This window comes from Frankliniella occidentalis, unplaced genomic scaffold (genome assembly GCF_000697945.3).
Source record: "Frankliniella occidentalis isolate FOCC.00 unplaced genomic scaffold, Focc_3.1 Scaffold4, whole genome shotgun sequence".
Lineage (NCBI taxonomy): Eukaryota > Metazoa > Arthropoda > Insecta > Thysanoptera > Thripidae > Frankliniella > Frankliniella occidentalis.
In genome coordinates, this window is record NW_026267134.1 from 3458132 (window position 1) to 3471704 (window position 13573).

The 13573-nt window shown below is 37.2% G+C and overlaps 3 protein-coding genes across 9 annotated transcripts in view; 1 reads left to right on the top strand and 2 right to left on the bottom strand.

The window, feature by feature from the left end:
- LOC113204251 (F-box/LRR-repeat protein 20) lies at positions 1-5171 on the bottom strand. Of its 7 annotated transcripts, none has more exons than XM_026419362.2 (11): positions 4796-5171; positions 3920-4024; positions 3469-3536; positions 3207-3336; positions 2958-3121; positions 2720-2877; positions 2504-2643; positions 2225-2416; positions 2025-2126; positions 1704-1916; positions 1-1614 (listed from the first exon to the last, which is right to left on the bottom strand). In XM_026419362.2, the coding sequence occupies exons 1-11, from the start codon at positions 4844-4846 to the stop codon at positions 1507-1509; spliced, it is 1431 nt and encodes a 476-aa protein (XP_026275147.1). In that variant the 5' UTR covers positions 4847-5171; the 3' UTR covers positions 1-1506. The 7 variants fall into 7 exon arrangements, with proteins under 7 accessions (XP_026275147.1, XP_052124034.1, XP_052124015.1 ...); XM_052268074.1 differs by lacking the exon at positions 4796-5171 and adding an exon at positions 4640-4776; XM_052268055.1 differs by lacking the exon at positions 4796-5171 and adding an exon at positions 4393-4614.
- Positions 5172-5296: 125 nt separating this feature from the next.
- LOC113204250 (YEATS domain-containing protein 2) lies at positions 5297-12321 on the top strand. The gene is made up of 13 exons (XM_026419361.2): positions 5297-5437; positions 5847-5997; positions 6142-6320; positions 6405-6730; positions 6862-7041; positions 7145-7290; positions 8377-10324; positions 10407-10596; positions 10675-10834; positions 10912-11103; positions 11185-11372; positions 11451-11524; positions 11599-12321. Exons 2-13 carry the CDS (start codon positions 5853-5855, stop codon positions 11723-11725), a joined length of 3855 nt encoding a protein of 1284 aa, XP_026275146.1. The 5' UTR covers positions 5297-5437; positions 5847-5852; the 3' UTR covers positions 11726-12321.
- The window catches only part of LOC113204252 (39S ribosomal protein L4, mitochondrial), a 1690-nt gene continuing 410 nt past the window's right edge, over positions 12294-13573 (bottom strand). Inside the window, exons 2-6 of the mRNA XM_026419366.2 lie at positions 13264-13490; positions 12928-13152; positions 12733-12842; positions 12576-12649; positions 12294-12499 (exon numbers count right to left, since the gene is read on the bottom strand). Of these exons, the coding sequence (XP_026275151.1) occupies positions 12354-12499; positions 12576-12649; positions 12733-12842; positions 12928-13152; positions 13264-13490 (782 nt within the window). The 3' untranslated portion in view covers positions 12294-12353. The remainder of the gene's footprint in view (positions 12500-12575; positions 12650-12732; positions 12843-12927; positions 13153-13263; positions 13491-13573) is intronic.

The window sequence follows — 13573 nt, forward strand, 5'->3', positions numbered from 1 at the left end:
TATATACAACACGAGTTCTTCCATTAAAGTAGTCATCGAAGAATTTACAAATATGTCTGATAGTATTAAGTCTCCCAAAATGATTGAAACAAAGAAAAGACAAATAGTAACTGCACTAGGCAAGGCACTCTCTTACTTTTTCTTATAAACATTTCTTGATAAAATAATTGATAAAGATAAACTTAAGATTTTCACACCGCTTAAACAATCACAGATTCATAAAACAGATGACCAACATAGCACAAAATGTCAACACAACATTTACCACATAACATACACAAGCCTTTTCTTAGAAATCAATGCTCCATGCTTTATCCAAATCGTTAGTTTTCCTATCCATATCCAACCTCTTTCCCAATCTCTAGCATGACTCAAATATGAACAAAAAACAAAAACAAAAACAAAAAACATAATGGAAGAAGAGGATAAGGATAGTACATGGATGAAAAAGAATGAACTTCACAACTGCATAACCAACTAAAAAGTAACAGGCAATAGTATTTGAAATACTATTCACATTAAAAGAACAGCTAAACTGCAAGCTTAAGCAACAGATTGCACAAAAATCACAATATACTAATAATTAAAAAGCACTATAAAGGTAAAATTAACACAGCATAATACATATTACATGCACTGACCATTACATCATCAATTCAGACAAAACCTGATTTTACTTGGAGGAAGTATGCAAATGTCACTTTGCAGTATACAAAAGAACTACAGCCAATGACCAATATCAGGTGGTAAGTATTGTGTGATACTAGGTAATTTTTGTAATTTGACTGTTTTCATTGGCTGTCTGTTCTACAAAACACCTCCATCATAACTGGTAGCAATTTGTTTGATGTTGTATTTTTCAAGCTCAGAATACTGCAATAAATCAATAGCATTATTTTCTACAGTAGAGTAACAGGCTGCTGACTCAAGTGTATACAGAAATATTCTCTTCACCATAGAATAGGTACTCTTTGACATAAATATCTTTCCAGGTTGTTATAAAATATGACCAGAAAATGTAAAACAAACATACAAAGGAACACACTGAACAAGAAAAAAATAACTGTGGAATGAAATTGAAAATTGGTATTTGATATAAAGGATTTAACAATTCCCCCCTATTTTTGTCTTGAAGTGGACAGTCTATTAGCTGACCTACAATGAGCACCAAACATTGAAGTTGCAAATAAGTAATTACGTCATAACATAATGATTAACTATGTATGACATTAATAGAAGAGATTCACAACAAGACTCACAATGCAAATAAACGGCCCTTGAAAGTTGCATACCAAAACCATGATTGAATTTCAATAACGTTGTGTCTACAACACCAGAATTACAATTGGGTATGTACATACAAGTTAATAAATCTCCGTATGGCTGAATAAGTAGAAATATTCTCTACCTTGTAGACTCCCAAGAGATGGAAGAATAAAAAATGGATCCCTATTAATTTTTGAAGCACAACTAATTTGATCTTAGCATATTACTAAAATCCATTCTTCATAAAATAACACAGCAACGACAAACACGTTGGCGAGTACTTCCAACAGCTGGTGGAGGTGTTGCTGGGGCAAAATATGCATGAACCAAAATGTTGGGAAGATTACTCTGCCAAATGGAAAAAAAAGGTGAAAATTGAAAACCGTAGCTTTACACATTATTTTTTTAAAAATTGGTTGACATATTCAAATACTCACCCTCAGTCTGCGAATGCCTGTGTGAGTTATCAGTTGACAGTCATACAAATCAATGCGTTGCAGGTTGTGACAAGATACAAGATTATCCAATGAGGCATCAGTTATTAAAGGGCAGTTGTCTAATTCAAGTACTGTTAAGTTTTCTGCAGCGCAAGGTGACATTCCCAGATGCCTTATACCTTCATCAGTTATTAATTCACAATGAGATAAACTCTGAAAAATATAGACAATATGTAAATGCTATAATATCCTTATAACTTTGGATGAAATTATCACAGAGGTAAGTAAATTAAATATAGCTAGGCTTATTAGAATACTTACAAGTTTTTCAAGTCTTGGGCAACCCATTCCAAGATGCATAAGTGTGGTGTCTGTTATTAAAATACACTCCTCAAGGTCCATTTTTTCTAACAGTCTGCAGCTCTACAAAACAATAAAAAAAACACCAGGCCATGAGAAATAATGCTTGATTAATGATTAGTCAAAACACAAAAAAAGAATAGGAGTCAATTAAAGCTTACCCTTGCTAAAGCTTGAAATCCTGCATCTGTAAACTGTGAGCACCCAGCTACCTCTAAAGTACTCAGCAAATGACATTGTTGAGCAAGAACTATGAGGGATGCATCACTAAGCATAGTACACCCTGACAGGCACAAATAATGCAAACCATGACAGTTTTCAGCCATGCGAAGAACAGACTCATCAGTGATGTTCTGTTGGGAAAAAAAAACAAAAATAAATTTCCTCATAATCAGTTGACTCATAATTTCAACTTACACTTGCAACTTATAGTTACTTACAACACAGCCGGATAAGTTGACAACCTCCAGATTTGGGCAGTGCTCAGCTAAAACGCTAATAGCAGAATCATTGACTCTTGCACACCCCATGCACATAAAAGATCGTAACTTTGGACACCCTCGTGCAAGTGCCTCAATGCCTACAATCCAAAACACAAGGTGAAGATAGACAAAATGATATTGCCACATAAGAAAGAAAATTTAGAAGTATTTTACCATTTTGAGTGACATTTTCACACCATGCTATGTTAATATGAGTAAGTGATGGACAACCATCTGCTAGAGCTTTCAAGGACAAATCAGTTATTTCAATACATGACCGTAAATCCATACGCTGTAGTTTTGGACAATGTCTGCTCAAAGCCTGACATGTGCTGAAAAATGATGTAATATAATATTGTATTAGATTCACATTATGAAATGCACCATATTGATGAAGATGTTAACGGCATACCTATCTGTTATTTTTTTGCATCCATCAAGATTTAAGTCTTCTACGTTATTGCACAACTGCGCAAATAATTTCATAGAACCATCTGCAATAGATTGGCAACCCTTCAGGCTTAGCTTTCTTAAGAAGCCACCACATCTCCGAGAGATGTTCTCAATGACTGGACCCTACAAAAGGAAGAAAGGTATCTAGTAAATGTATGTAGGCAACAAAACATACAAAACACACTGAGAAAATTACACTATAAATTACCTCAACATCCCGCTGGAAGTCAAATAGATCAATTCGCTGCCAGTTGCTACCATCAAGGGCCAAAATATTCCAAGCCTTTGAAACTTGAGCACTCCGGCATAGTGATACCACATCCAGCCAGGAAAATATCCTTTTGTTGTGGTTTAAAGAAAGGATTTCATTAAAAGCAGGCTTAAAATTATTGTAGTATTAACAATCTCGCCCCAAAACTCAAATTTTAAGATATAAATCTATGAACATTTAGTATTGAAATGCCATTTACCTAAGTAATAACTCCTTTGGAAGTTTCTTGTTAATTAATGCTTCTTCCTCCATGAACACCCGTCTCAACTGTAGATGAAAACACATGATTAATAGAAAGTTAACTGAGCTGCTACATTTAGTTTGCTGACTAAATACTAAAAGGAGAAAGCAATTAGAAAAAGAAACAAACAAAAAACCATTTCTCTCATAAGGCTAACATTTTTGAGAAATTGACAAAGGACAGGGTTGAAGAAAATCTGCAGGCAGATAAATTAAAAACTGCTACCAATTTTAATAAATAAGCTGCTATTTGAGAAAAATGACCCCTTAATTCCACTTATTATTCCAAATTAAAAAAAAAATTAAATGTTATGCAACTATCATTTAGATACCGCTATAGAAACGGTGGATCTATTTTTTTTTTTTTATAAGGATTGGGATTTTGTTGGCAAAACAGAGTGGGGTTGTACCTGCACGTAGCTTTGTTTCATGGAGCCTGTGCAAACAGAAAAACTATGTTGAGGTTTCTTGCGTTTTTGGAGTTTTGGAGGGATCCACCACGGTTGTTTCAAAACCTGTGGTGACAAAAGTATTCATTTGCTCAAGCACTTTAACAAAGTACCGCCTCTTTCGTCAATATGACATCTCTGGTCCATATCATCAAGTCAAAAGAAGGCAACCACAAAAAAAAATGTTGAGCATGCTTGGAAATAAAAGCTTCTCTAGACTATAAACATTACATAAGTTTATGCTATACAATTGTAACGGCTCAATCAATAGCAGCAACATGACAAAACATGTCCTCAGAATGAGTTGGTGAATTGCGGTGGATGAGGTAGCACACAGCAACACTGCAGGGAAGGCTCTGGGCTGAGTGAGAGATGTCAGCTCCCCTCTAGGGACGGCCCAACCAAGGTGACCGTCTGATTGACACTTGTCATACCATGCCGGCCCGCTGTTATCTCAGAGAACAGTCACAAACAAACTCCCTCTCGGCCTAAAGCGAACTCGACGCGGAAACAAAGGACCCAAGTCCCTTGCTCTCGCTAATGCGCAGTAGGGTCCGGAGCGGCGCCCCGTTCCGGCAGCGCTTTGGCCTGCAGAAAATCCTTCACCTTACGCCAAAGGTCATAGTCAGGCCTAGGCCGCCGGATTGCACTTGACCGGCAAAGGGAATTACAGGCACCTACCCTGCTCTACACTTGCACTATCGGCACTGGCGACTCCGGCCCGGCCGTCGCCTCGCACACCGGGCCTCAATCCGATCAGCTGTTTTGGGCCTCTGACCTGTCGCGAATGGCGGATGCTTTAATAACCTATCAAGAGAACTTTTCACGCACACTCACCTCCAGCTTGTTTCCCTTGGACTGGATCATACTAAACAATGCGTGCCTCATACAGCGAAACCATTCAGTGCTTCCGACCTCTGGTATCCGATGTTAAAATTACGGACTGTTGGAGCACTCTACGGAGCACTTTCCGTCATAGCGAACAAAGAGAAGTACGCTTTCTGGAGATCGTAGAGGTCTTGCGCCCTTTATCTGTCATTTCGCAGCATTAGTACCAAACTTGGATGCATTGAGGATTGGAGGAGGTGCTTTGAACAAAGAAGATATGTTTTCTTGTGGTTCCGATCACTAAGGTAAATAGCTGACCGTGAGCTGAGTTCACTGACAACACAAGACCTCACAAACACAAACACAACAGCGCACAACAGTGACCAACCACCTTGGTGACCAATCAGGTGCCTTTTTCGCCAGAGCAGCGATGCGATTGGTTCACCCAACGCAATCTTAATCTAAATGTTGGTTTTTGTCCGCGAGGCTAGTTAGAAATTATGAGAAACTAGTGGTCTGTTTAAAACTTGAACGGTATGAAAAACTTTTGTTGTTTAAATTCTTCGTGGGGGAAAGTTTTGTTCGTTTGAGTTCTAAAATTTCATCGGTTTTAGACATGATCTGATTGTTTTACAATAAAATTGAAAATAAGTAAGTCATTTATTTATTGTGTTTGCGCAGAGTCTGATGTACAGCATTCACTGACCTCTCATATTTTCCTCTAAATGGCATGTCCAGCAGAACACAAGCTCTTTATGGTTCTAAATACAAGTGTAAACATAACTCATATTCCACTTTCAAGGAGTTTATCAAAATAAATGGCTTACCTTAGGACACGGAATCTTCTTAGGTTTTTTCTGCTTTATGTTATTGTCATGCCTTTTTGGAATTTTTTCTACTTTTGTAAAATTCATTTACTTCATAAGAGGTTAAGTGTGTCTTGTCATCAGAATGGCTGATATTTTTTTGTTGTCCTCTGTATCTTTGACAGAAAGCAATCCTTAATGGGAATTTTTGTCTAAAGTTTCAAGAATTTCGATGTTGGTTTTTCCTTGTATAGATCTCAATGTCATGCCAAAAGAGAAAATTAGAGGAGAAGGGACAAAACACTCCAAGTCCTGGGAAGCGCACATGCTTTCAGCATGATTCCAACTCTCCACGTAAAAAAAATTCTGACCAGCAGCCTACTAGAAATATCCGAATGTATACAGGTTAGTTACATTTTTACTGCTTTTAAAATATTGTAAGTTAGGAAACATTTTTAAAAAGTCAATGATTTTACTGGAGAACTTTTTCATTGTGTAGTGACGCATTTTTTTCTTTCCTACATTTGATGTATTTTTCCTTCTTAAAAGAACAAGAAAGGAATCGAATCTTGGCTATTCTAGAGGCTGAGTTTGACAAAGAGCTAAAAGCTAAGGAAAAAGAAGTTATTGAAATTCAAGAAAGAATTCATAAAACGCAGAGGATTCTTCAGTATCTATGCTATGCTGTTGTGGCAGACTTTTACAGTCGAGAGAAGACTATCACCTCAGTTAGTACCCCCTTCTCCACCTGTTGATTTTTCATGTCAGAAATGTGATTACCAACTGATAACTTAATCAATTCTTTCATACAGGTTGCTAGCACTCGACAACGCCGCATTCATCCAGCTGTGAAGAAACTTCTCTCTGGGAAAGGCCCCCCAGGTGCACCTGAACTACCTCAAAATATTACTATTCCTGCCGACTGTTCTGCTGCCTCTGGAAGCAAGGATGCCACAGAATGTTTGGAAACTATAGATTCTGATGTATTAGCTCGTGTTGACAGCCCAAATAGTTGTGATAGCCTTTCCAGTAAGGAAAAGAAGGTTCCACGGTATATTCCACCAAAACCTAAACCAAAGCCTATTATTGGCAGTGGATCAGAACCTGTGAGAGGGGGCCAGAACAAAGTTAAAACAATGTGAGTAACTAGCTATTGTTTACCCATCATTGTACATCTATTACCTTTTTTTTTTTCAACTTTAGAAAGAGTTGGTGTCTGCTTGTTAAAATCTATTAAATATACATTTATTTATTTATTTATTGTTTTAGATTGGTTGTAGGAAATGTTTCTAAGTGGCTACCTCTTGATATGAGAGACGACTCTGCTAGTCACAAATGGATGGTGTATGTGAGAGGACCTAAGGGAGAACCTGACATATCTAGTTTTGTATCCAAAGTTCGTTTTTTTCTTCATCCTAGTTACAGACCAAATGATGTAGTGCAAGTTGTGTAAGTATACCACCATACTAGTTATTTCACCAATTATGTGATATCACCAATAATCCTAACATTATTTCAATAATTTTGTATCTTATCTTTTCTTCATTGGCAGCTGTCCACCATTTCACCTCTCAAGGCGAGGATGGGGTGAATTTCCTGTAAGAGTTCAAGTCCATTTCAGCAATAGTTTAAACAAACCAGTTGATATTATTCATAATTTGAAGTTAGACAGGACGCACTGTGGTCTTCAGACGCTAGGTAAGTAGCTAAGATGTAATAGAATTGAATGTTTACCTCTAAAGTTTTAATAATTTTAATTACAGTAGTACAGTACTATTTTGATTTTATTTATTTTGACTTTTCAAAATTGAAGTGCTTTTAGATTTTTGTTCCATCTTTTTGTTTGGGTTGACTCTTGACAGATAATGTATTCATAGTCCTTGTTTCACATCTATGGCTTTAATTTATTCATATATTCTTCTTGTGCCTACCACTGTACTGTTGCATATGACTATGCTACTCCGTGGCTGAATTGAGAAGTTGCAGTCAGTTGTATGGGCTTCTCAGAGAAAAATTGCAGTTCTTGTTTTATTGCTCTTTGTCAAGAGTACCCATGCAACTGATAAGAAGACTCTGCTAGTGTGATAGCTCATGGGCATGGGGCTCAGGTGATAAGACAAACCTCATTCAAGTGGGTGTTGGGGCTAGTGTGGCTCTGACATAATTCAATATCACCAGTATCTGTATTTCATTCATCCATTCAGTTTTACTGTCATATTGTTGGAAATTAAATTTGATTTTGTGCGGCTTAAGAACCAGAGTGCTGCTTGTTTCATAGAAATGGAAGAAACTAGAAATGTAGACCAACCCACAATTACTATTCGTTTTCGTGAATTACCGAGACATGCTTCTCGTGGTGGATTAAGTTCAAGCCAATCCCACTTACCAGTTTGTGTTGTCGGAAACAATAAGTCAGATCCTGAACTTATGCGATTTCTTGGAGCCACTCAGCGATCTCCTGAATCAGTTTATGAAGTTCAGGCAGCCCCAAATATTGTACTTGATAAGCTTAACTCAAAGGGATACAGGATGGTTTCAAAAAAAGTTGAACGAATGAAATTGTATGGTGGAGAAGAAATTGTGTTTATTTGGACTTTGACTTTCCCTGGAACTTGTTTAGTAACTAACTTGTGATCAAGATATTTGTAGAGTGTGCATATTTGCAGCTGCTGGTAGATGTGTGTGTGTGTTTTCTTTCCCACTTTTTACTAAGCACTTGTTGTTTGCATTTCAAATTGAAAAAGAAGTACTAATTGGATTTGTATACCTATATTTTATGTACAGGTTCTGAAACTGTTGCTGAAGTTTGGATTCATAGAGAGCAGCCCCAAACAGAAGTATTGTCGGAAGTAAAGTCATATGATGAGCAACAGACCATAAAACTTGAACCTGATGATTTTGATGAAAATTCCTTGGTTCTCAGCGAGGAAACTCAAAGTATTTCTACCAGCTCATCTGTAGAATTATCAAATTTATGTACTTCCGCAAAAGTAGAGTCAAAGGAATCCACTTTTTTGGAATCTTCTCAACTTATTACAGAGAATATCCAAGATGTTCCTGTGGGTGAAGCTAATGAAAAACCTTCTCAACAATTTGAGCAACTAGTTAATACAACAGCTATGACGATCAAGACAGAACCCTCATCGGAATGCGAACAATCTACACCAGTCAATAGTACCTCTAAACAAGTTTCAACTCTCAAGAGTGATCTTATCACTCCTGCAGTGACAATGCCGGCAATAGTTTGTGCACAGAGTTTAAATGAGTCTAGTCCCTCCAGCCCACAGTCTCTTGTCAAACCAGTAGTTTCTCCAAGAACAATAAGTGGTCCTCAGACAACTCAGGTTTCACCAGGCAAGGCTGGGACTCAACTTGTAAAGTGTATTGATAGTAAAGGAATGGTGCGCCTCTTGCAAGTGAGGACTGATTTATTACCTAAAATACTGAAAAAAGGGTCAACTACAATACCAGTCACTCCTCCAACAACTCAAGTAATCCCTGCTTGTATAAATACATGCCAAACTGCAAGTCCAGCGCCACCTTCAACCCCTGCGGATGTTGCACTCCCTATAACAAAAGTTGTACAACAAACTTCTGTTTTGGAGCTTGGAAAGACCACTTCAGCGCAAGTGTCAACAGCAACCCTTGTGCCCAAATCAGTTGTTCAGCCTCCTATGTCACAGGTGATATCTCAAACATCGACTACTATCCCACAGGTGATTCCAAGCTCTTCAAAAGTTGCACTAACATCACCTATAAAAGTTCAAGGAGCACAAAGTGGAATTTCTATTCCGCAAGGAGTCAGACCAATCCTCCGATTTGTGCGTCCTGCAGGAAATGCAAGACCTATGCTTATTACTCCAAACTCAACTTCTCAACAGTTCATTCGACTTCCTGCCAATGCTACAAGCACAGCCAACCGCCCACTTTATGTTCTAAAAGATGGGAAACTTTTTATGATGAAAAGTGCTTTCAATGCTGCTTCTGCTACTAAAGTCATTCCTGGTGCCTCATCTGCAGTAAGCACAACTGCAAATAAAATCATCTCAGAAAATCTTACAAGCAAAACTGAATGTAAATCAATTGTGTCAAGTACCTTGCTCAAGACTACTGTAACTAAATCAGTGGATCCCATTATGACTGCAAAAGTTGCACCCCCAGTTACTTCTGTCATGACAAGCAGTCTTTCCCAAATCAATGCAAATGTGAAGAAATCTGGTGATGTGCAAACAGGGGATACAGTTTTGGTCACCCCTAAGCCTAATCTAACAGTGAATGCAGGAATAGCCCTCAAACCAAGGTCATCTGCTGCCATTGTACCTATGGTCCGATTATTATCTCCAAAACCTGGCCCCATTGTAGATACAGTCATTCAACCAGTGAATAAAATTAATTTAGCTCAACAGTTTACTCATCCTCAAAGTGTTTCAAGCCCAACAAATGCTCCCAAGACAATTGTAAAGTCTGGAAAGAGCCTTCTGAAACCTGCTGTTAGTCTTTTAAAATCAAATGTAGGAGTAGGTATCGCAACAAACAATGTGAATAAGCCATCACCTATGCCTACGAGCCTTCAAAGCTCAGTGAAAGTACCCACCTCCTCTCAACCCCCACCATTAGTACCAGCTGTAGAAAGTTTCTCTACAACTAAACGCATTGTACTAGGACGAACCTCAGGATCTTCCACCATCACAACTTATTCTCAACAAGCTCTTTTGTACAGAGAGATTCTTAGGTGAGTCCTGGTTTCCAGTGTTAACAAAATTGATTGATACTAAAGCTTTATTAGCAGTCATTTAACAGAGTTTTCATTGTAGGTCAAGTATTCGAGCATGCCCTAAAGGTCCAGAGGAAGATGTTTGGCGAGCAGTACGTTGGATGGTTAAAAGTTTACCGCTTATTAACCGTGAAGCAAAAAACCTAGAATTCAAAATCCTCCATCCATATTGTGCCCCTGATGAAAAAACTTTCTGTTCGTGGAATATTGGAAAGCAACGGGCCTGTGAAGTTAGTTCATGACCAATATGTTTGGCTCTTTTATTAAAAATTTGTTATCTACATTTAATTTTTAAAAATTTGTTCCAGTGGCAGCGAGCTAAGACCGTGCGCTTATTATTGAAAGAAATGGGCTGGGACCTACAAAATCTTTGGACAACTCGAGAAATAATATTATGGGCCCGTTTTCATGGTTACACCCCTGGTCTTCCTGTTTTGAAAAACCTACAGCCTGGGGATACTCATTGTGGTATGACTAATTTTCATTTCATTCCAAGCAATTTTTGATCATTTCCTTTAACTTATCATGACAATCTTCTGCTGTAGATGGTAATTGTGCAAACCCAATGGCAGCTATTTGTAGTTATGGTAAAATATCTACAGTGGAAGAGTCTCTAGACATCTTGCAAAAACCATCATCCTTTGCAAATGCTTATCAGCCTCCTGAAATTGTCAGTTTGTCTGATGAATCTGATGAAGAAGTTGATATAATTAGCAACACTAGTACTCCATCCAAAGGTACAAAAATACTACTGTTACTCTCAAAGTTTCACATCCAGTTTCTAGTATTTAATTTCACCACCTTTCATTATATTTCAGTTAAAGTCAAACAGGAAATAGAAAATATTAGTAATTTGGATAAGTTGGAGAAAATGCCTCTTGATCCCTCTTTACATTCATTGGGTGACATGGTAACAAGGTCATTGAATAGTATTGGAATCCATCTGTCATCACAAGAAGTAGCTCCTGGAGTGCAATACCCTGCTGCACAGAGAATGCTTATACAGGTAAATATTTCAATAAAACATGTAGACATTGTCATGGTTATAAAAAATAGTAAAAGAAAAAAAAAAATTGTATTTCAGGCTGTGCAATCATTAGCAGAGGATTTAGCTAGAAGAGCATTTTCAGAAGCTTGGGGCAAAGATAATTTCACCAGGTAAGATAAAAGAGCTGTCCTCTTAAGAAATCAAAAGGAACCAATTTTTATTTCTTTTATTATTTGTTTTGCAGACAACCAGGGAGTTTAGAAACGTCAAACATATGTAGCGCCATTTGTCACCGACCTGAATTTGATATTTTTACCTGTGCAGGACTTGGTATTTCGTCAATTAGTGATAATCTTCCTTCTGGAAAATAATTATTTAAAAATCAAAAGCTGTGCGATATGTTTTGGGGTAAAAGCTCGTATTATAGTTTGATTTTTGTATGAAGGGATGTTGATGCAAAGCCTCAGATGGTTCATGATGGAACGCAACTGTGTATTTTTTTTATTTTTTTTTTTTTCCTCTTTTTGTGTGTTTTGTATGGTTACCAGTTTATCTGAAAGTTGCAACTTGACCAAAAATCTAATGTTCTGTAATGACTGAGTGTTTATTATGTTTTAAAACATCTCAATGAGAAGTTTAAAAATTTTATGAGGTTGTTTGTTTCTCAATGTTTAGAGTTTCTAATTTTGGTAATTGTAATTTATTTGTAGATAAAAATGTACTTTCATATTTTCTTACCACCCAATTTTGTCCTGTCCTGTACTTTCTTAAATGAAACAAGTCTTGATAATATGTGTTTTAAAGTGATTTGAATGAATCACTCCATGTGTTGAATGAATTTGGTTGATCAGTTTCTCCATTGTTCTTTCCCGTTAATGTCAAAACTTTTCGCAATGTCAAAACTTTTGGCTGATGTAAAAATTAATAAAAACAAAGAAACCAAATAAATGTTATTTATTCAACAGAATATGGTACTGCAGTTTCTATACCTAAATGTTCTTAAACCTGATCTGTTTTGAATATTTCAGAAAGTTTTGCTCTGTCTGATCTGTGCATAAAGAACAATAACTGCTTTTCTATTCTTTCTACAGCAGAAAGGGTCAGAACTAGAGTATCATGCTTAAGCATACTGAACACGTTCAAACCTGAAACAGAAATGAATGCTTAAAGTGAAATAGACTTTGACAAATATTCTGTTGGGTTGAAAGGTGTAATACTTACCATAAACAGGTATGATGTTCATGTGCTTAATCTGATCAGCAGCCACTGCTATGTTTTCTGGAGCTACATCAGTGCTATAAAAAGAGAAAAAGATTTGTAATAAGATAGTCTAGTCTTTACTTACTATTGTAAAGGAGGCACATCTGTATTTACTTACTCATCTACAAATAACACTGATGGACCCCATAGACGTTCTTCAGCTAATTCCTCAAGATAGGATGGATCATTTGTTGGTATGTCAAGAGCATTAACAATATGTAAGTCATCCTGGGTGAATGTATATAGGAGAAGATTGGAAATTGATCGACATATCAGAAGCAGGTGATACTGTATTATTTCAAGAAATCCTTACCTGAGCCATCTTTACAGACAGTGTTGATCTCAACCCATACAAACGAGTGTGTAATGGAAGCATGTAAAACCATGTAGTGGGTGCTCTCGGACCATGAACTTTGCCTCCATGCACCCACTGTGGTGCTCGAATACTACCTTGACGAGCTTTTCCAAGGCCTTTTTGCTGCCATGGCTTTCTACCCCCACCTCGCATCTCAGCTCGGTTGTTAACTTGCACAAGATTCTTAGAAAAATGTTAAAAAATCACAAATTTAGAATGGACCCATTAATGCTGAGAACAAACATATTACTCGGATGGCTTTTAAAAGGTTAGGATAATATAAATGCTACATACCACTTTCCTGTACAATTGCTGCCATCGTATATTACTATGAATCATATCTATGCGAGGAGGGATTGCAAAAATATCGGGATGTAAATCAACCATTCCTAATTTTTTCTCTTGTACGGTATCCATGTTTTCAACCCAAGCCATTCTTGATCGACCATCATTTGTTGGGAATTCCAGATCACGAGATACTATCATAGGTGATTGGAACCCCTCAGCAGAAATCTGTTCAACTGCGTTACAAACAAAATAGAAAATTACATTTCTTAAACTTAGCAGCGACTAACCTATGCTAAGGTGTAAAATAAATTAAGAG

Coding starts and splice junctions, on each gene's coding strand:
- LOC113204251 (XM_026419362.2), bottom strand. CDS start 4,846: ATGAGGCACGCATTGTTTAGTATGATCCAGTCCAAGGGAAACAAGCTG. Junction 2,644..2,719: donor TGAAAATGTCACTCAAAATG/GTAAAATACTTC, acceptor TTTGGATTGTAG/GCATTGAGGCACTTGCACGA. Junction 2,417..2,503: donor TCAACTTATCCGGCTGTGTT/GTAAGTAACTAT, acceptor TTTTCCCAACAG/AACATCACTGATGAGTCTGT.
- LOC113204250 (XM_026419361.2), top strand. CDS start 5,853: ATGTCATGCCAAAAGAGAAAATTAGAGGAGAAGGGACAAAACACTCCA. Junction 5,998..6,141: donor AAATATCCGAATGTATACAG/GTTAGTTACATT, acceptor CCTTCTTAAAAG/AACAAGAAAGGAATCGAATC. Junction 11,104..11,184: donor CACTAGTACTCCATCCAAAG/GTACAAAAATAC, acceptor ATTATATTTCAG/TTAAAGTCAAACAGGAAATA.